This window comes from Rattus norvegicus, chromosome 8 (genome assembly GCF_021556685.1).
Source record: "Rattus norvegicus strain SHRSP/BbbUtx chromosome 8, alternate assembly SHRSP_T2T, whole genome shotgun sequence".
Taxonomy (NCBI): domain Eukaryota; kingdom Metazoa; phylum Chordata; class Mammalia; order Rodentia; family Muridae; genus Rattus; species Rattus norvegicus.
Window position 1 is genome coordinate 126,275,863 of NC_141541.1, and position 23,451 is coordinate 126,299,313.

The following is a 23,451-nucleotide window of genomic DNA, read 5'->3' on the forward strand; positions in this document are numbered from 1 at the left end:
ATAGCAGTCATCAGTCTCCTTCCACCAGGTGGGACCTGGGGATTAAACTCTTGATTTTCAGGCCTGGCAGCAAAACGCCTTTACCCACTGAACCATCTTGCCAACCCAGTTTTCTTTGCCTGGAATGCATGAGACCCCGTTTCAAAACTCATTCCTACATGGAGAGGGGTTGGGGAAGAAAGAATGACTCAATGAACATTCATCCAGGCCCCACAGCCCAAGTCTCCTCAGAGACCATGCATTCAGTGGAGTGCAGTCTCCTGTGCAAGTCCAAATCTAGATAAGTTACCTGTGATGGTTAAGACCCAAAGCATCGCTTTAAAATTATCTCTAGTTCTGTCCTCTGCAGTTGCCTCAGGGAACCCTGGGGAAGTGGGCAGACAGAGAGGAATGGAGATTTGGTCTCAGAGCTCCTCAGCCCACTACACCTGGGGATGACTAAACTGCTCTGGAGGACCCAGTGGCCTCACTGAGGACCTTGCATGCCTCTGTCCTCCTCACAGTCCAGCCATCCGTTGACATTTTCTGTTTCAGGAGGAGATGGGCATTTCCTGCGAGCTGCTGGAATCAGACTTCCTCAAGTGCAGTGTGGGATTTCCCTTCATGAGGTCAAAGTCTAAGGTAAGGCCCTTGGCCAAGAGGAGTTCTTCCTAGACCATAGTACTCCCAGTTCTTCCCATCAGTCCCTTATTGCTACACACACATACACACACACACACACACACACACACATAAATGCATGCATGTACACACATGCATGCACCCACAAACATGCACACACATGCACCATCACACACATATGTGCACTCACATGTGAACACATTCATGCACGCACAAATATGCATACACTCACACATATGCACACACACACTTACACACTTGCACACACATACACACACACACACACACACACACCGCTTCATGTAAATTTTTTAAGTAACAGAACCCAGACTTCCTTGAGAAAATGTCCTTTCGATCCCATGTCACAAATCAAACCCAAAGCATATCTGATTGGCTCTCCTAGTGGACTGTGAGTTTCACTGACATGTATCAGCTCTGAAAATGTCATAAAGTCAATAGAATAAGGTCGATCAGAATATTGATTTCCTGTTTCTGCTACAGAAGCTATAACATAAATAACCATATCATATTTCATTTAAAAAAAATACAGATGTCAAGATCATAAGCAATATTAAAACCTCAAAGGTGAGGGGATGGAGAGGAGGGTAGCTCCTCCCTACAAGGACTGAGCTCCCCTACCTGTGGCCTCCTCTATTCTCCTATCCTCAAACCTTGAGGTCATCAGGTGCCAATATACCTGCTCAACCGCAGGTCTTATTCTGATTGGCAGTGAGCTGCTGTCACTCACTTCCAGCTCTCAGTCTGATTGGCAGTGGACTGCTGTCACTAGCTTCCAGCTCTCACTCTGATTGGCAGTGGGCTGCTGTCACTCACTTCCAGCTCTTACTCTGATTGGCAGTGGGTTGCTGTCACTAACTTTCAGCTCTCACTCTGATTGGCAGTGAACTGCTGTCACTCACTTCCAGCTCTCACTCTGATTGGCAGTGGGCTGCTGTCACTCACTTCCAGCATGACCAGTTCATCTGTGATTTTGACTCTCATTCCAACCCTGTGCCCTCATCTCACTTCACTCTTTAGTACAGTTTACTTAACTCAGTTGGGACAAGACCCTTCACCATTTTCATTCCTCATAACCCAAGTTCCTCTGCAGCAGAGATCTCTGTCTAGAAAGGGGTGCCTGTGCCCATCATAGATAATGGTTTAATTCAAGAGACTGTGCCCGTCGGTCTCTAGTAGCATTCAGTTTCACAGAATTCAGGTCTTGGAAAAGCGTGCAATTGCCTAGAATTTATTTGAGTGGAAACCAAATAATTGAGATGCAGTCCACAATCTTTCAGCCTTTGCTGGAATTATAGACCATTTTGCAAACATCATGGCCACTGAGAAATGTAAACTTGGCAAAGGCTGGAAAGGTGGTGGTGTTGAGTCAGAGACTCCTGGCTTTGCAGTTTCGACGTGCTGCTTGCTCTAAGACTTCCTGTGGCAGAAAAGGGTGATGTGCACCTCCCTGAGGCAGGGGGTAGTTCTAGTGAGGAAGCCTCCTGCCACCCAAAACTCAGATAGATGTTAAAAAGAAAACAGCACTTGCTATGCAGACGAGCTTCTTCTTGAGGTTATAAACTGCAAACCATTCTAGAAAACACAGTTTGAAGAAGTGTAGAATGCTTATGGGTGCCCAATGTGCATTCTGTCTTTCTCCCTAGTATGAATTCAGTGTCATCTTTGATACAAGCCACCTGTCTGGAGAAGAGGAAATTCTCAGCTTCATCGTGACTGCTCAGAGGTAAAGAGGCCTTAAACAGACTTCTTGTTCCCCAAAACATAAAAATATCATTATGGGATGGGGAAAGAGCATGCCGTGGGCGTCTCGGGGATGCAGGGGATTTGGAAACAGCTTCTCAGTGATAAATCCCCACGGACTGGGTGGGATCAGACTCTGACGGTGCTCACCAGTTTCTACTCATACTGCGACCATATAAGAAAGCTCAGAGGAGGAGGGATTTGTGTTGGCTCACAGATAAAGGGGATACAGTCCACCAGGGCTGGGTACTCACAGAAGGAGGCTGCTCTGGGCAGCAGGCGGATGCTTGCTCACAGCTCAGTGGTCCAGTGATCCGAGAGCTGGGAATGAAGACAGATACCCGCATCCTGGGAGTACCCTCATTGCTAGGGCCAGAGGCCTGTGTCCTAGGATCATAAATCTACTCGAGCTTAGACCAAATCTAACTAGAGCTGTTATCCCTGGTTGCCACTTCTAATGGAGCCTGGGGGGCCTGAGGATCAGCTTGTCATGGGGAAGTCTACAACTGAGTAGAGGCAGGACTGCTGAGGTGGCACTCTAGTTCAATGTCACATAACTGGCTGGTCAATTCCTGCTTGACCATGTTTTCCAGTTCAGACAGATGCTTTCTGTGGTTTGTCAGGCTCAATAGTTATGAGAGTGTATTACTCTTGCTGGGGATGTGAGCTTGGTTCCCAGCACCCAGGCGCTAATCAACGTACAGCTGTCTGTAGGTCAGGCTTCTGTGGGTCTGACACTCTCTTATAGCTCATTTTCACATACACATACACACACTCAAACACACACACTCAAATACACACATACACACAAACATACAGATACTCAAACACAATACACACACATACACACACACACTCACACATGCACACTCAAACACACACATACACAAAAACATACATATACTTAAACACAATACACACACATACACACACATTCAGATACACACAATACACACACTCAAACACACATACTCACATACATACACATACTCAACACAATATGTACACATATACACACATTCAGGTACACACATACACACACACTGCACAAACATGCACACACACTCAACACAATATGTACACATACATACACATTCAGGCACACACATACACACACTCATACATACACACCACACACTCATACATACACACCACACACTCATACATACACTCAACACAATATGTACACATACATACACATTCAGGCACACACATACACACACTCATACATACACACCACACACTCATACATACACACCACACACTCATACATACACACACACACATACACACACACACACACACACACACACATATTTTAAGATAATTCTAAAGTTTCTAGTTGAAAGTATATTGCAGTGACAGTCCAAGAGTCCCATGTGCCATTTACTCAGCCAGTGCTGACATTCGAACTCATGGATTTTACCTTTCTTACAACATAGGTTTTCTTTCCTTGATCATCTGAAAACAAGGTATAGAAGCCATGCCCCTTAAACAATAAATGCTTCCTGCAAAGTCCCCAAAAACAAAACCACATGTGATTGTCAAACTCTGGAATTTGAAACTGTGGTCCACTTTCACCGCGTATCTCAGTGGTATCTTCCCAGATATTTCCCACAGATTCTCAAGAACGAGTTATTTTCTTCTGCCTTTTTTTCAAAGTCACATGATCACCGCTGTGATCAATAAGAACAGTCAGGTTCAATTTCCACAGTTAGAAGGCAAGAGGGATTGTAGGGTGATAGTAGTGGGCTGTTTCCATGCAGAAGCACAAAGCTCGTCAGTGAAGGCCCACAGTGCGCCCTGCTAAATGCCATGCCCTTGTGAGCCATAGGTGTGGGAAAGGACGGTGTGTGAGCATCCCTAGAAGGAGGGTGGGGAATGTGTATGACAATAAGAGATGGACCGGAAAGAGGAGGAGGTTTGAGTCAGAGGCCAAAAGCAGACTCAGAAAATCTGAACCACATTCTGACAGCCATGAGGAGTCTCTAGAACAGTAGCCCCAGTTTCATTTCTATGGCTGTGATGAAGTATCCTGACAGAGAGTGATTTAGGGGAGAAAGGGACATATTTGGTTGATGATTCCAGGTTACAATTCATTGTGGCAGGGGAAGTCACATTTCAGGCACTTGAAGCATTAGTCCCATAGTAAGGAGCAGAGAGGAAGGACGGCATTCGTGCTCACTTGCTAGGCTGTGTTAGTCTGGATTTCTCCACTCTTATACTGTCCAAACCCTCCTGCCTAAGGGATGTTGATGCCCACAGTGGACTGAGCTTCACACACTACACACCCCCACATACACATTCACAGGCCAACAGGAGACTGCCAGGTTATTCTAGGTTGCCTTGTGTTAAAATGGAAAACTGACGGCACACTGACACAGAGTAACAGCTCAACACCTCAGGAGATTGCTGCCATTGAATACAGGGAGGCAGATGCCCACTGAACGCAGACAGGCACACTGACACAATGTAGCATCAGGAGATTGCTGCCATTGAAAGTGGGGAGGCAGGGGTTGGGGATTTAGCTCAGTGGTAGAGCGCTTGCCTAGCAAGCACAAGGCCCTGGGTTCGGTCCCCAGCTCCGGAAAAAAAGAAAAAAAGAAAGTGGGGAGGCAGATGCCCATTGAAACCCGAATCTGACCACTGTTTCTTACAGCCACGGAAAACAAAGCATTGTTGGACAGACCCAGAATTGTGCTGTCTGTCCTTCAACACCTCGTCCAGGCAGTGGTCATGAGGAGGAACAGGACATAGAAAGGATTTCCTTGTCAAAAGAAAATGACACAACCTGCCTCTAGCCCACTCCCAGAGAGAACCTCCCAGAGAGAACAGGGAGGGCAGGGGTCAGGAGCACCCTGGCGAAAGCTTCCTTTCCTCTCTTAGAACGACATGCCCACTAGCTAAGTGCTGTGCTGGCCACAGTGGAAACACCTGGCGCTTTGACATCTGCCCCTGCCTGATGCAACCCCACACACCCCTGAGATTTGGATCTGGTTGATCTGGAGTAAGAACTGAACATTGGAGTTTGGGGAAAGACTCGATGATTCTAATTAATGTACAAGTCCTGAATTCTCCCGAGCATGTCACTGCTCAGTAAACACCTGTTAGGTACCTGCTACAGTGCTAAGTATAGGTTATATTTTTAAATGCCCACTACATATTATTAAAAAAAAAACACCCTCGCAAACATTAGTGTAAGAATTTCCAGTTCATTCCTCTCATCATAGATGTTAAGGAGCATTATAATCTTTTAAACATACAGGATTATTCTACATTTCCTTTTCTTGCAGATTTTGTAGAAATCTCCTCAGCTTGACCCAAAGAGCTCTCTTAGCACTTGACTCCCTGCTACAGCAGCAGATCCCTAGAGCCCCTTATCTCATATCTGACAGTTAAAATATCAGTCGTTCCTCTCTCCCATCACCACCCTTTGAAGGTCTCTTGCCTACTTACAGCTTTCAAGGAACATCAAACTGAGACTAAACAGTGTTTCCTGACCCCCCTCATCTCCACCTTCAGCAGCCTAGCCTGGCAACTCACTTGGAGATGGCCCAGCTTGAGGAATGGCAGAAAGTTGTTTGATGTTTGGTCTCTTTATCTCGGCTTTTCAACTCGGCTCATTCCGGAGCCGTTACTTGATGACAGATCAAACCATTATTGGGTGCAAGCTGCCAGCAGCCCCAAGTGGCTGGACAGATGACAGGGCAAGAGATGGCCGTTCCATCAAGAGTGAGATACTCAGGCCTGGAAGGATGGTGCATGTAGGGAGGGGGGGTCTGTCAGGATTGTACCAACTGCACTGACAGGGATATCACCCTGGACTGCCCCGGCACTGGTTCCAAAGCTTAGATCACTCCTGGGGAAAGGCAGGGAAAGGAGTCTAGTCGTGTGGGTACCTGCTCCTGCTGTCATATGTACCTGCAGAAGACAGATGTGAATCCAGGGGCAGTGTCAGTGGCCCTGCATGGTCAGAGTCATGAAGCACCATTGTCTCAGAACAATAGGAGAGAGGGGAAAGGATGTGAGAGCTATTTTAGTACTGTTGCCATTCAACACTTGCTGGTGGAAGAGGAAGACCTCAGGGCAAGAGGACTATGGCAGAGCAGCTGAGGTTAGCAGATATTTGGGAGTTATTTCTGGAGGAGTGGGTAAGACAAGCCCTGTCCAAACATCAGAGGGTCTAGGACCTCCCAGGTTCCATCCAGAGAGGGCCAGCTTCACTCTCAGCTAGGACCCCTGTTCATTACGTATAACAGAGCCAACCTTAAGTGTTCCCTCTGTTTAACGAATCACACCCAAGAGCCATGTCTCTTCCCAAGGCAGCCACTTGCTCTAAGCATCCCAGTCCCCACTGAGGTTTAATGAACTAGTGAATCGAAGTGAGTAGAGCCCCGGCTTGGAACTCCATTGAGCTGTTTAAAAGGTTGGCTCCTTCTGGCCCATAGTGGGGCTGTAAGACGTCTGAGCTGTCCCTGTAGGTCCCTCTGCCCCTGGACTCATGGGGAGATGTCCACGAACTTCCTTCCTGGCAACCATGTCCTAACTTTGATGGTCAGTGTTCGTGCTGGCTAGTTTTAAAGGTGCCACAACTTGCCACCTGAGAAAGGAGTCTCAGCTGAGGGATTCCCTCCCTTATTGGATTAGCCTATGCCATGTCTTTGTTGATTGGTGTGGGAAGAGTGAGCCTACTGTGGGCACAGCCTTCCCAGGGCAGGGCATCCTGAACTATGTAAGACAGGAGAAAGCTATGGTAGTGAGTGGGTAAAGTGTGTGCATTCACCCCTCTGTTCTTCACTATGGGTGTGATGTGTTAAGTTCCGACCTTGACTTCCCTCAGCGATGGACTGTAACCGCTAAGTATAAGCCAGATAAACCCCTTCCTCCCCCAAGTTGTTTTCGTTTGGGGTGTCTTATTCAAGAGATCCCACATGCAACAGGGTGTTCACCTGTAGCCCATCACCACGTACTCATCAGAAAGAGTTAAATCGTGGCTCCTGCCCCACCCCCAATTGGGGTTTTCTCTGGTGAAAGCCTACTCACTTGTGTGATGGGGAGGTACCAGAGAATTTCTGTCCTCTCTCTCTCTTCTATCACAGTGGTTCTCAGGGGTCTCTATGCCCTCAGGTGGGACATTCAAGATACATGTTCTGTCCTGTTTCTGAAGTCCTCCCCAATGAGCCTGGGGTCCCAGCTGCCTCCAGCATGCACCTGCTGGGTAGCAAGCCTCCCGTGGCTTCCTCCCCTTCCTGGTCTCTTTATTACCTATTGGTGTTTCCTGGGGTCACCTCCCATATGTACCTCTTGCCCCGCCCCCTTTGTGCACACCGAATGGGGACAGATTAGGTGAGTCTGAAGAATGTAAGGATTGATGTGCACCCATGGGGCAGGCACACCAGCTGCTAAGTGGCTTGCACTGACCACTGCCCCGTCCTCCTTCTCTCCCCTACCCAGCGGCAACATGGAGCGCTCTGAAGCCCTGCATGACAACACTCTCACACTGACAATACCACTGGTGCATGAAGTGGACACGTCCATCACTGGGTAAGCATCCAGAACACAGGGTGCCTTGCAATGGAAGGCTGTGCCACTCCTGATTTGCATGTGTCACAGCCAAGAACAAGTGGCCTTGTGACCTCCCTGCCGGCCAGCCTGAGAAAGCAGAAAGTGTGTCTGCAGTGGCCGATATCCACCTCCCATCTGCCTTTCCCTGTTTCCAGGCACATAGCTAGTGGCATGTGTGCTGGTAAGTTCTCTGAACACTCCATGTGTGATGGTTTGTATATGCTCAGCCCAGGGAGTAGCACTCTTAGAAGGTGTGGCCCTGTTGGAGTGGGTGTGGCCTTGTTGGAGTAGGCGTGTCACTGTGGATGTGGGCTTAAGACCCTCATCCTAACTTCCTGGAAGTGAATAGTCTTCACTAGCAGCCTTCAGATGAAGATGTAGAACTCTCTAATCCTCCTGCACCAGGCCTGCCTGGATGCTGCCATGTTCCCACCTTGATGATACTGGACTGAACCTCTGAACCTGTAGGCCAGCCCAATTAAATGTTGTCCTTTATAAGACTTGCCTTGATCATGGTGTCTGTTCAAACCCTAACTACGACACTGTGTATCTTAATGTGCACCTATTCCTGGCCCCTGACATACATTGTCATGTGTGCTGTATACACTCCAGAACACTGTACAGCAGCAGGTACTGTACCAGATTAAAATGCCAGCTAAAAGCCGCAAGGCTAAAGATTGCCTCAAGTGTTCTTTACACCCTACCTCCCAGGAAGGCCACCCTTCCATTCAGCTCCATAGTTCCTGCCTTTTGTATATCTGTTGCATTCTTGAACATAGCCAGAAAGGGCTCTGCCTCATATCTGTGATGGTCTGGAATGGACAAGGAGCCATCACAACAGCAGCAGTAACCCATCCAGGTGAAGGGGACAGCCATTCGGCGCCTATGGTTGTGTTGGAAAGCAGGGCTGTCGGCTGTGTCTGCAGAGACACAAAGCAACATGAGTCATCTTTCAGCCAGAGCTTGGAAAACTGAGAACTCGGGTCTTATCTCCAGCTTCAGCCAACAGATCATGTGTAGTTTTCTGATAGCAGCAGGGTTGGTGGGGGTGGGGAGAGTATCACACAGTTGGTTTAGATCAAATGGGAACTCAAGGAATGCCTAGCCCAAATGCAAGCTGAACTCTCTAAAAGTTCAGTCTCTTGTGTCTCAGTTTTCAAACGCTCTGGATCTAAGCCTGGGACCAGGAGAGAAATGTTGCTCCTAAAGGGAGGGGCCATCCCTGCAGTAGCTGGACTCTGCTGGGAGCCAGCAAAGTGAGCATCCTGTATTCCTCTTTGTCATTCCAGAGCATGGCTTGTAGACCTGAGGTGTTGGTCGACTGTATCTGCAAAGTGGCATATGTTGCCTGTATTCACAGCTCTGTTTTTAGCCCTACGCTTTACTTATCCATCCTGTCTAAGGGTTAGTGCGAAATGCCCAGAACCAGGCCTTGTCCTTAGGGATGAAGTAGAAACACCTCCCACACACACTTGTGTTGTCAAGGCCCTAGGAGACCTCAGTGTGCAGTGCTAACTGTCCCCATGAAACTATCAGCTAAACAAATGAGCGTGCCTCTGATCTTTCCGGGGATAGGAACTGGGGCGACTTCAAATTTATTATCCATAAAACGCCTGTTTCTTTTCAAGTTTTAGTGTATTTATTGTATGGGTGGTGTGCCGTGTGTGTGTGTGTGTGTGTGTGTGTGTGCACCTTGTGTGTGTGTGTGCACCGTGTGTGTGTATGTGCCTTGTGTATGTGTGTGTGTCTGTGTGTGTTTGTGTGTGTGTACCTTGTGTGTGTATGTGTGTGTGTGTTTGTGTGTGTGTGCACCTTGTGTGTGTGTGCCTTGTATGTGTGTGTTTGTGTGTGTATGTGTATGTGTGTGTGCCTTGTGTGTATATGTGTGTGTGTATATGTGTTTGTGTGCTTGTGTGTGTGTGTGTCTTGTGTGTGTGTCTTGTGTGTGTGTCTCTGTGTGTGTGTGTGTCTCTCTGTGTGTGTGTGTGTGTGTGTGTGTGTGTGTGTGTGTGTGTGCAGGCCTGTAGGAGCATGCACAGGGACCGTGGTCAGAGGCCAACTTAAGGGAGTCAGCTCTCTCCTTCCACCATGTGGGTCCTAGGGACTGAACTCAGGTCAGGCTTTGTGGCAAGTACCTGTATGCCCTCAGCCATCTTGCAAGCCCCCGAAATACCCAATTTCTAATAAGCATGGGCATCTGACAGATAGATATAAATATGCTTAAAAATGAATTTGTTATGGTTCTGGTTGCCAAATGCATAATTTACTTACATTTATTTCTCAAAGGCTTGTTATCAGCATAATCTACAGAAGTGCCTTTTAAATAACAAGAAAAATGTATGATTTTATAATCAAGGGATTTTTTTGTTGTTGTTGTGTTGAGGGGGGGTTGTTGGGGTTTTTTAAGATTTTTGTTTTGTTTTTAGTTTCTGTAGCTTTTGGTTTGTAAAACCATGTCTTAGAAGCATAATTGGGAGGACGGCTGGAGAGATGGCTCAGTCAGTAAAGCGTTTGTGAGATAAAAGCATAAAGAACTGAGTTCTCCTCCCCAGGACCCCTATAGGAAGCCGGAGTTAGCCATGAGCATCTGTATCCCTAGAGCAGACCTCTTGCTCAATGACAGTCCCTGCCTCAGAAACTAAAGTGGGAAGAGGAGACACCTGGTGTTATCTCTGACCCTGAAACCTAAGACACAGGGTAGAAGAGAGACACTTGAGTTCTCAGTCCAGCAGTGACCTGGGGGCCTGGCCTCGGGTAGGATGACAGATTTCATGCTCTCCTCTTTCAGAATTGTGTCCCCAACCTCCTTCGTGTATGGCGAGTCTGTGGACGCATCCAACTTCATTCAGCTGGATGACCAGGAGTGCCACTTCCAACCAGTCAACATCACTCTCCAGGTACCGGCATGGGGCGTGACTCAGGGTGTGGCCGGGATGAGGGGACCAACTTTTATCTTTGTTTTCAGAGGGAACTGTTCCGGTCTGTTTTTCTGGTATGGGGGTGTTGGGGGGCCAGGGATATCGAGGAGGTGTTAACCACATGCCTGGAGACCTCGGTGTTTTTCAGAATTTAGAACAGCCACACCAAAGAGCCGAGGTTCTCAACCCTCCTAACGCCATGACCCTTTAATACAGTTCCTCATCTTGTGCTGACCCCATACCATAAAATGACTTCTGTTGCTACTTCATAACTGTAATTTTGCTACTGGTATGAGTCATAATGTAAATATCTGCTATGCAGGACATCTGATATTTAACCCTGTGGGGGTTGGGACCCCCAGGTTGAGAAACAACAAGAGCATTATCAGGAAGGCTTATCCTGGCCACAATCCCCAGATCCCTGTTAACTTAAGGGCTTTAGGAGATTCCCCCAGCGCATTACCACATAAATTTCCTCCAGGATTTTCATGCTGACTCCACTAAAGTTTTCTCTCCCTGGGAACCAGTCTTTCAAAAGTACAGTTTTCTGAGAGCAAAGCCCTGTGAGCCCATGCACCTTGGAGCGTGCGCTGGCTGCTCACTGGGTAGGGCTTACTCAGTTAGGTTCTTCAGCACCAGCTCCACAGGTCTGCGGGGCAGGCATGTGGTCTGCGGGGCATGTGGTCTGCAGACATCCAGAAGACATGGTTCCTTCTCTTAGAGTGCAGGCTTTTTTTAAGAAACATCCAGAAAGTAACTATTTGAGGCCTTGTGGGCTACACTGTGGCAGCTGTCCGGCTGTAGCCAGAAGGTAGCTACAGAGAGAGAGATACTGGTCTTTAGATATGCGCCTTCCTTTGCATGCATGTGTCTCTTATGGGACACGGAATGTGACTCTTTAAGTTTTTTTCCCTCAAAAATTTAACGATGTAACTTTCTTAATTTGCTGGACAAGAGTAGGCACCAGGTCAGATTTTGTGTGTAAGGCCTAGTTTGTCAGCCTTTGCTTTTAAAACATGGATTCTAAGGGCAGCTTTTCAAAATAACAGTATGTGGACGAGAAGACAGAAGGACCTCAGTATTGGCCGGTCTGTGTCCTTTAAGGGGCAAGTACAGAGAAATGTGGCCCCATGAGAAAGGAGGTACAGTGCTGGCAGAACTGGGTGAGACAGGCCTAGGCAAGGGCTGGTTGGGCATTAACCAGAAAACACAAGAAGAAACAACCCCTCTTGTTTAGTGAAGACTACATTTCACAGTCCCGGGTTCTGCCTCCCAGTGCTTTCCTGTGCCTGCCCATTCTCCTTCATGGAGAACATCGTCTCCCAATGTGATAATATTTACCATAGGGACCAAATAACAATGATCTTCCTTGCCTGAGGGTCCTCTTACATGGACATAAGGGAGGACAGACACTGATGTGGTGACGGTGCAGAGGATGAGGTAAAACATTTTGGGAAGATGATCTTCCTCCACTCAGAGAGTCCATTGGCCGGAAGAGCTCTGAACCCATGATGGATAACACATGTTTCCAGCTTAGAGAGGATAGGTTCTTGACTTGCTAAGCCCGGCTGTCATACCTGCCCTTGATTTACAGAGGAGACTAGGAAAGCGTTCAGTGAGACTGTGGGATGACAGCTGTGGTCACGGTTTCAGGCACCTCTCAGGGCTCGCCCATTGCTTCCCTTTGGGTCTCTCGGTTGGATAGGAAACAAACACCAGGTAGATTTATTTTGTTTTCTGTGATTTATATCCTTTCTTCTCTTAAAATACAGGATGCAGACAAGAGAATTATTTAGAAAGGTTCGAATGACCCAGACAGTGTCATAAAAAAAGAAGGGGCAAGAGGCATGCTTGCTATATAAAATGCCAGATTTATAACAAATACTAAATATTAGTGCCTGCTCAGAGAATAGAAGGAAAACAGATGGGTGGATGGGTGGATGGGTGGATGGATGGATGGGCGGGTGGATAGGTGAATAGATGGATGGATGGATGGATGGATGGATGGATGGTTGGATGCAGCTTATTCTTCCAGTTGGTTCTCTGAAGATATTGTAAATGGAACGTAAAGTTTGGTGTCTAAGAACACAGCTTATTTCACACATGACCTGATGCAAAGAACCCAGCTGAGACTGTGTCCCTGGGGAATTCGTGGTTGGCATGGTCCTTAGATCACAGAGCCTGAGGGAATTCAGCCATCAGTTCAAGTTTGAGGCAATGGACTGCTAGTGAGCTGCAGATTAGGAAAGCCCCTATACACACACACACACACACATACACACACACTCACAAAAATACTCATGCACATCCACAGGCACACACACTCACACACTCTCATACATACACACACACACACACACACACACATGCATGCATGCACAGGCACACACACACACTCTCTCATACATACACACACATACCCACATGCACACGGACAAGCATGCACACACACATTCACACACTCATACACACGCACACACACTCTCACATGCACGAGCTTGCACACACACACATACACGCCAGCAAACATGCACACCCACATTCACACACGCACACACACTCTCACACACATGCACACACACACACACACACACACATACACACACACACCCATGTTAGCAAAGGCTATGTTTCCTGAAACCTTATCTACTGACACACTTCTCTGGCACAACTGTTGTGAGTACAGTTGTCCAGCTGAAAGGACACAGAAATTGATAAGGACCAGGAACGAGGCTGGTTTTGGGGAGAGGGAAGGAGTATGGAGGAATCTCTTGACTGTTTCCTTGATCAGCGCTATCATTCCTGAAGCAGAAACAAGACTTCCCAAAGCAAGGATCCTTCTGTGTCTTCCATTAGTAGGTCTGCCATTCAACAAGATACATCTGAGCTGAAAGACTCTATTATAGACGGGGAAAGGCAGAAATTCTAGTCTAGGCTGGCTTCCTGCGCCAGCCTTGTGAGCAGTTTTCCCAACAGAGACACACGAGGTTGCTGACTGTTAATAGTAATTGGTTTGATTTGGATTCATTTGGTTTGATTTTCCCACCAGGAGTCTAAATGCTCCCCCACCTGGGAAATTATAAGGAAATATATTACAGATGTCATGCACATAACTTCACACAAATGCAGATGTTAGGATGGTGTATGGCAGGCCGTTGTTGCTTCAGGTTGTTGGGTTTGTTTTTGTAGCTCACTCTGTAGCCCTAACCTAGAACTCACAGACGTCCATCTGCCTTGGCCCCACCAGTGCTGGAGTTAACATCATGTGACACACCTGGATGCTTCATTGTTTCTCTGAAAGCAGGTCTCATCCGGTGACCCAAGTTAGCCTAGAACCAGCAACTCTCCTGCCTGTGCCTCCTATGTTCTGGGAAGATAAGGTTAAAGATGAATCTGATCTTATGCACTACCTCAAAGAAGTAAGACCAGGTGGCAGGAGCCCTTCTCCTGTGCTCTCCCATCCCTGCTTTCCCTGGGACTCCCTGGCCTGGGAATTGCAGGTGGGGCCTCTGCAATTCTGAGCTCTTGAGTTTTTCTTGAATTGAGTTGTTTTCGGTGGTGGCAGGGTACCATTTCCTTTTCTTGTCTGAGGGATGTTGTTGTAAATGTTGACCTTTTAGAATCAAGAATTAGCAACAATCTCTCTTTCAGTCTTGTTGTTGTTGTTGTTGTTGTTGTTAAATCTTTCACAGAATGTAAACAAATGTGAAAACAAACTAAAGACCTTGCTTTCTAGGGAAAAGCTGGCTACAAACAGAGCTCACACCTTCAGTTGTGTGTGAATGCACTGTTTGGGTGGTTTTGATTGTGGTTGGCTCTGGCGCCCTAGCCTCAGCTTCAGAGATGTGGTGAATCTCTGAATCTTGTTTCTCGGCCCCCAGCTGCCTGGCAGGGTTCTCTCCCACTCTCCCAGGAATCCCATTCTCATCACCTTTTTAATTGACAGATTAAAAGTGCTGCTTAGTACGGTAGAGCATGCTTGCGGTCCTAGCCTTTGGGAGACAGACAAAATGAATCCAAGGACAGCGTGGCCCACATAGTGAGTTCCAAGGCAGCCTGAGTGCTCATAGAGAGAGAGATCCTTTCTCAAAACAGAACTAAAGGAAAATAAGTCTGTAAGCTTCATTCATCCTTGTTCATCAAGAAAAACATCTTTAATGACATACCTCTTAAACTATGTATGGAGTTCAATGATTTTTAGAGTGCTTGTAGAATTCAGATTTCCATCACCTCAAAATAAAAAATCCACAGTGCTCAGTCACTGGCTACACAGACGTACCTTGAAGATAGTTGAAAACAGGTGCAAGCTTGGCTCCAGACCCTGTCAATCAAGCAAACAGCCCAACCGAGCAAGCCATACAGGTTTTTATATAGAACCTGTCTTTATACTGTATGGTAGCACTTAAGTGTGTAACAGAATATCCTGAAAAACAAGAAACACACTTTAATTAAGTAACTTTCTTGGTGAGCTGAGCGGTGTTTTAACATTGTTTTTAACATTGTTGCCGGGAGGTATTGCCCCAGTGAGGATGCATGCCCCAGCCTGGCTGTCAGTTGTGAAGGCTGCAGGATCTCTGGTCCAAAGTTCTGAAAATAACATGGACATTAGCTGCATCGGTTGGCTCTTACACTCATGAAGACTTCTTGACAGGACAGGAAGCTGCTGGACATTCTACCTACAGGAGAAACACTTACAAAATTGGAGTCTGTCTTCTGGTATCTGCCAGGGTCTTGTCAGCCAAGTTCAGGACATGATTCTAAATCCCCCAGATTGTTTAACTACATCACTGTATCTTAGCCAGGAGTGCATCCCATCTCAGGAAAACACTTTATTTAATGCCTAAGAGATAAACCCCCCATCCCCCACCCATTAAAGTTTTGTTTTAAGATGGCAGGAGTTTGTTCTTCTCTTCAGGCTCCATTTCTAGACTGTCCTGCCAACCCCTTCAGCTATGTAGTGACCTCTTGCCTGGAAGTCTCAGATTCTGCAGAGTCATCCATAAGAGTTGACATCAACGCCATTCAAACACCCATCACATTGATGTCTGACTTGCCACCACTGATCATGACTGTTGTCAATAGCAAACCCTTTCTTGGTTTTCTGTGTAGTTTCCCTGGACTTGTGATAGTCAGTTTAATCATCAACTAGGCACAGACTTAGAATAACCTAGGAATTGAGTCTTGGTGAGTGATTGTCTACATTGGGTTAGCCATTGGATATGTCCGTGGGGAAAGACCTGCCCACTCCAGGTGGCACCATTCCCTTTGTAGAGGGTCCTGGATTGTATGAGAGTAAAGAAAAGGAGCATGCGTTGGTTCATTGCCCTCTGTTTTTAACCTATAGATGTGCTAATGATTAGCAGTTTCCAGACTCCTGCATCCTTACCTTCTCTGAGACAATTGCTTTACCTTGGAATGTAAACTAAAACACCACCTCCCTTAATGTGTTTCTGTAAAGATATTTTATCGAAACAAAAAGGGACAGAGACAAAGACTTATCAATGGAATCAGGCTTTGGCAGCTATAGCCTTATGGAATATAATTCTGAAACAGTAAGACTTGAATGTCAAAATCAGTCCTCTATCCACAGGCTGCAGACTGAGTACTTACTGTTCATGTGCAAACATCGGTCTCCTAATACACTCCATAGTACATCCCTGCTCATGGCCTGTTTGCTTAGTAACTTATATATTCATCAGATTCCTTAGAGAACATTCCTTAGAGAATGTTTCCTCTACGTTCACAGTTTGCTTGAATCGTGCAAGAGACCCGCCCACTGGAGCTCTTAGGTACCCAGGTACAATGTAAGAGAGTGCTAATCTTGGAAGAAATCTTCTCTTGAGCAGTAGATCTCAACAGTGGATAAAACATGCAGGAAACATGTCAGAAGAAACTGCAGTCCAGTCTTGGTTACTCTGTTACACCACATGGGCTAGCCCAGTCTTGGTTACTCTGTTACACCACATGGGCTAGCCCAGTCTTGGTTACTCTGTTACACCACATGGGCTAGCCCCACTTGTGGATCATTAAAATATAGAATAATGGAAAATATTCTATCCCACAGGCAGCCAATATGTTCTGTTCCTGTGAGTTGCCCATTTTTTAAATTCCTCCTCTTACTCTATTTCTGTCCTGGGTTTGATTGGCAGTCTTTGCTCTGTCACCTCACTCCTGTGGGTCTCTTTGTGGCTTCTTTCTTTCCCCTCCATACTTGGCTTTGAGATGAAGTAGAGAAGGAAAAGGGGGGGGGGTAAAGTTTCTACCCTGATCTGATACAGAACTCAAGAAGAAATATGCAGATGTCATCAAGCTGTCATCAGAATGACCTAGATAGCACATGTGACAGCCTTTTGTAAGGAATAATGAAACTTCATTTTGGGACCAGTCCCTCAGTCCCTGAAGGTCATCATTATCCCAAACTGTGCCAAGAATAAGTTTGGACCAAGCCACTGGGTCTCAGAGATGACTCCTGGGTGCATATGTATCCTGGGAAATGTAGATATACTACCCCCCCAATCCCACCTGCTTCAGCCACACTCGCTCTCCCCATGTCACCCTCCTGCATTTGATCGAGTCCCTAGATCATTCTTACTTTATTCCAGAGCCCTGAAGTTCATTTTGATATCTGAGTTTCTACCAACTATCATCAATGAATAAATTTCTAGATATGTAAAGTTAAATACAATTTTCAGCAGGAAGAGGACAAGAAAATGCTCAATTTCATTTGACCTGCATTGTTTAGTATTCATTTCAAAGTTAGATCTGAGTGATGGACATTCTACTTCAATTAAAAGCATATCTAGATAAAATAAAGTCACATCCTAGATCCACGCCATCACACTTCTGTGTATAGCTCACACTCTTTAGGCGTATGATGTATCGCATGACCTGAAGGTCTTGTGTGTCACTGACATTTGCCATGTGCTTCACCCCACAGGTCTACAACATGGGCCCCAGCACCCTTCCTGGGTCTTCTGTCAGCATCTCCTTCCCCAGCCGGCTGTCACCTGGTGGTGCAGAGATGTTTCAGGTTCAGGACATGGTGGTGAGTCCTCCATCTGTGTCCTCCATTGGTTTCATCTTTGAGCTACCTGTTTGAAATGCGTATCCACTTACTCTGGAGTCTTCTCAGGAGGCTCAGGAAGTCAAAGTGATTTCACACTTAGGAGACATACCAGGGGGAGCCTGAAGAAAGACCTTCATCTCTATTTTGAGGCAATTTGATTGATGCCAAAAGACCTTGGAAGGGATGAGGAGGAAATGGTTGTAAACTTGTCCCCCAGGGTAGCTTGTGGTGCCTCTGGGAACTCACAAAGACTATATAAAGTCACACACACACGTGTGTGTGTGTGTGTGTGTGTGTGTGTGTGTGTGTGTGTGTACATGCATGCATTTCCTTGAGGAGAGCCTCAATGTTTGTAAAGATTGTCAAAGGAAACTGATACCAACAGGTTAAAGATCAGTGGGGTAAGACACGTGCATGATGATACTGAAGCCCAAGTTCTTATGTAGACCATGAGGCCGCCTGATCCTGTGTCATCTGTAGCTGACTTTGTCTGAGGGGACACTTTATATGCCATGTGTGGCCATTGCTACACACCTGCTTGAAAGCGGACTCCTTGGCTCCAAGGATTTTCTCCCATTGACTTTTATCCTTCTCTTCCCAATGGCTAAAGGGCTCAGGCCTCCCATATTTTACACTCCTTCCCTGGGGCTCAGTAAGACCCATGGATCAAAATCTAGCCTGCTCTGATGATACACCACCGGTGTCTCTCCAGCCCAGATCCCTTCCAGGAAATTCAGGATTTACTAACCAACTATATCTATCAGTGCCTAACGGACATCTTGGTTTTACTTAAACTCCAGTGGTACCCCTCCCGGTCAGCATTGTTGTTGTTGCTATTGTTGTTGTTGTTGATGATGATGATGATGATGATGATGATGATGATGATGATGATGACAACGTGGCTTATGGCACAATACCATTGCTGGGGTAGATTTATAAAGAAAGAAGGTTTATTTTAGCTTACAGTACTGACTACTGAGTAGGTCTCAGGGGTGAGGGCCTTCATGTCAACAGTATCCCAAGGTGGTACAGATCACCATGTGGCAGGAAGTTTGTGCATGTGTCTTTGTATGTGTGTGTTTCTGTATATCCATGTATGTCTGTGTGTAGACATGTCTATGTTTCGGTGTGTGTCTTGTGTGTCTGTCTCTGTGTGTGAGTGTGTGTACATACGTGTGTTTATACATGTGTGTGTGCATGTGTGAGTATGTGCGCATGCACATGTGTCTGTGTGTACATACATGTGTGTGAGTGTGTGTGAGTGTGTGCGCATGTACATGTGTGTGTGTGTTTGTGTTTCACTAGGCTCTGCCTCTCCTTTTATGTAGACACCAGCAATTGATCACAGGACCTACACCCTGGCGATTTTGCTTACTCCCAGTCACCCACCAACTGTCCCACCTTTAAGTGTATATTAAGCACTGTCATGTTAAAGACAGGAGACTAACTGCCAATGTGAGTATTAGAGAGCAAACCACATCCACACCGTAGCACCTTTCAGGCCTGCTTCTCTGTCACAGCAAACATCCACTCTGTCCTTCAGCCCAGGGCAAAGGCCTTGCCTCATCCTAAATTCTCATACACTTCACGTCCAGCATACAAGCAAACCTAACATGTGCCCCTTCGTGAAAGTCCCAGTGTGAGCACTGTTTGTGCCTTCAGAGGCCTGGTCTACATTCTGCCATCTATCTGTCACTCAAGTTGTGGTACATGGCCCTCACTGGTGTCTCTTACAGCTCATCCTTGGTTGGGTCTTGACACACTTCTGTGTCTAACATGCCCGTGGCTCTCTTTCCCCTATAATGTCCACAGCAGCTTTGCTGTCCCCCTGCTCTATGACCTGTCATCTGTCACAGCCGCCTCTTCCACAGCCTCCTCCCTCACAGCCTCCTTGATGTTTTCAGACAGTGTTCCACCTCCAGCATTCAGCCTTCCTCTCCTTCCCACTACAGTGTTCTTTCCCCAGAAGTCCATGTAGCCTCCTCCTTTAGATTCTGTCACTGAGCCCTTCCTTCAGCCTCTGTCTTGACACTCCTCACCCCTCTTGCCTGCTCACATGTCACCTTGTCACCAAGCTGACACCCTACATCTATTTTCTTATTAAACCACTTAAGTTCTCTTTCTCTCTCTCTGTCTCTCTCACTTTCTCTCTCTTTCTCTCTGTGTGTGTATGTATGTGTGTGTGTTGTTCTCTGTCTCTGTCTTATCTCTCTGTCTCTGTCTCTCTCTGTCTTGTGTGTGTCACTCTGTCTCTTGTTTTATGTTTGTCTTTCTCTGTCTCTGTCTCTCTGTTTTGTGTGTGTCACTCTCTGTCTCTTGTTCTATGTTTGTCTTTGTCTCTATCTCTCTGTGTCTCTGTTTCTCTCTGTCTCTCTGTGTCTCTGTCTCTCTCTCTCTCACACACACACTCTCTTTCTCTCACTTTCTCTCTCTTTTTCTCTCTGTGTGTGTATGTGTGTGTTGCTCTCTGTCTCTGTCTTATCTCTCTGTCTCTGTCTCTCTCTGTCTTGTGTGTGTCACTCTGTCTCTTGTTTTATGTTTGTCTTTCTCTGTCTCTGTCTCTCTGTGTCTCTGTCTCTCTCTGTCTCTCTGTGTGTGTGAGTGAGTGTGTGTGTTTATGTCACTATCTGTCTCTCTCTCATTCTGTGTGTCTCTGTCTCTGTCTGTGTCTATATGTGTCTCTGTCTCTTTGGTCTCTCTCTATGTATCTCCCTGTCTCTGTCTCTCCCTGTGTCACTCTCTGTCTCCCTCTTCCCCTCCCCTCCCCCCTCTCTGTCTCTCTTTCTCTCTGTCTCCCTCTGTCTCTCTCTGTATCTGTCTTTCTCTCTGTGTCTCTCTCTGTCACTCTCTGTCTCCCTCTTCCTCTCCCCCTCTCCTCCTCTCCTCCCTCTCCTCTCTCCCTCCCCTCTCCCAGACCTAATACAGTGCTCAGACTATGATGCAGATGTTCAGAAAACATCTGTGGAGCATGAGAACAACTCCATATTCTAAAACACTTGCTAACTGTGGGTTCAGGGAAACACTGACAACACTCTTCACAGAACCCCTCTGCCTGGTGACTTGATCTGTAGTTGGGGGTGGTTTAATCTCCAGGGAAATGGAGTGCGAGGCATCCACCTCTCTCTAAACCCTGGAAAGGAGAGCTCAGAGGAGTCAGCACACAGGAAAACACATGCAAGCCAGACTCAGAGGACCAGGAAAACATGGGGGGTAGGCAGACAGCCAGGGAGATGGTATCTCCAAATGGTTTGAAAAGTGGGGCAGCAAGCCATGGCCTGGGACACATTTAAGCCATGAGTCTAAAGGACACTGCCACAGGGTGGAGGCCTGGGAAGCTTTGTGGGATGCTGTCACAGTTTCTGGCATCTGCGTCCTCTTGGGTCACATGGGCCAGAGACTAAAACCATGTGAGTGTTATTAGTGCTGAGCAGGTCCTGGTCCCTGGGGTGCCTGCTCAGTTGCTTGTTTGCCTCATATGATGACACATGTATACCTGTGTGTCCTGTGCTGTGCCCCCGTCTGTGGGCCCTGCTGAACCCACACGAGACTATTCCCCACTATTGCATACCGGTGGAGTGACACTGTCTGACCTTAGCTTGAGCTCAGCAAAGCACACATTTCTGTCTTCTTGCTTCTTGCGTTTAGTGCTGTCGATTGAGCCCAGGGCCTCATATATGCCAAGCATGCATTGTACCATTGGACTGCCCCCACTCCTCTCCTTCTTAACTGTTAGTAACCATAGTAACCGAAACCTTACCTTGTCCTCAATATCTGAAAGAATGGTGCTTTCGTTCAATTCTGTACAGCACAACAGTATTGTAAGAGCTGATCATATGACCATCTACAGTGTTACAAGGAAACACAAGCTCCACCCACCCCATCCCATGAGCAGACATAACTATGGACCAAGTCAGAGCTTTAAGTCACTTGGATATTCAAGGCATCTCAGAGCCATGTGTATATGAACTCTTTTTTGTCTTCCCTGGTCTCTTGTCCACGGATACTCATTAGTTTTGCCCAAGGGCCTAGCTGGTGACCCCAAAGCTCGCAAGAAGAAAGAGGAGCGGGCTTCTGGTTTGTAAGTTCCCAGAAGCAAACCCGTACAGTTTTGTCAAGACTGTATTTAGGGCATAGTCAGTCACAGAGTCCTCAGAGGCTAAACCCAGTGAAAAGACCAGCCATGAGCATTAGCATGAGCTAGGAAAGCAATCCCCAGACAGCGTATGTTGAGGCACTGTGTTCCTGTGGTGAGCCCTCCCTGTGTGACCGATGAGGAGCCTAGGAACAGTCTTGGGGGTGGCATGGAGCATACAAGCAAGGACCCCAGACACTCCAGACACTTGTTTCACAGGCCTGACGCTAGCTCACCCTTGGCCGTAGGGCCCATGTTTTCTCAAAGTGAAGGTAGTACCCAGCACAGCGCAGCACAGCACAGCACAGCACACACAGCACACACAGCACACACAGCACACAGAGCACAGCACACACAGCACAGCACAGTGCAGCGCAGCACAGCACAGCGCAGCACAGCGCAGCACAGCGCAGCGCAGCCCTCTCTGGCTCTGTGGAGACCCCTCAGCGGATCAGCTGTGACTGGCTAAGGTGGTGATGTTTCTACCACATCCTTCACACCTTTGAATGGAATAGGAATTCCATTCAAGGGACTCGGGTAGCCTTCTGGTTTCCTCTCTGCTCCTGTGATAAAAACAATCTGACCAAAAGCAAACTTGGGGAAGGAATTGGGTTTATTTAGTTTATACTTCCAGGGGTCACAGTCCTTTGTTGAGGGAAATCAGGACAGGAAGTCAAGCAAGGACGTTGAAACAGAAACCATGGAGAAATGCTCCTAGCTGGCCTCCGGGAGACATTTCTCATTCAGACCACCATCGCAGATATAAACTACAAAGGCGTTAGCCTTCTGTAGCATCAAAATACTTCACAGACAAAGCTCAAAGGCGTTTTGGGAAAAGACGCTTGCAACACAGGGAAGTGACCTATGATTTGTTTTTTCAAAATAACAAGGAAAAGCCAAAAATATCATACAAACGGGGAAAGGGGGGCGGACCGAAAATTCACAGACGTTTACATGGGAAATAAGCAAGCCCAGCCTCCCCGTAATGAGAATATCACAAGCTAAGGATCTAAGGATGAGGTTTAATCTTTGAACACATTATTGGCTTGGATCAAGAACAAGGAGTCTGTCAACAAATACAACAGATTTAAAAGACAAAGAGAAACCGTCAGAACTTACATGAGTTCTAGGGCCCCACTTCCAGGAATCTGTTCCAAGACACTGTAATCTACTCAGCTAAAAGTTTGACTTTCTGACAGGAGATTTGCACTGGCGCGGTCTCAGCACCACCGTGAGCCTTTCCTATTGATGAAGAGGAAAATAACTCCATGTGGTCCACCCCAGCTCTGAAAGGGGGGTATTAGAGTCAAGATAACAATTAATACTAAGCTTACATTATTAGGAACTTATCACGAACTGGGGCGATGGCTCAGAAAAGAGAGGGACAT

General features: G+C 46.8%; 1 protein-coding gene across 1 annotated transcript in view; it reads left to right on the forward strand.

Annotated features, from left to right (window-relative positions):
• The window catches only part of Itga9 (integrin subunit alpha 9), a 309,149-nt gene that overhangs the window by 241,901 nt on the left and 43,797 nt on the right, over positions 1 to 23,451 (forward strand). Inside the window, 5 exon segments of the mRNA NM_001420002.2 lie at positions 535 to 621; positions 2,286 to 2,365; positions 7,837 to 7,926; positions 10,736 to 10,844; positions 17,803 to 17,910. Of these exon segments, the coding sequence (NP_001406931.1) occupies positions 535 to 621; positions 2,286 to 2,365; positions 7,837 to 7,926; positions 10,736 to 10,844; positions 17,803 to 17,910 (474 nt within the window).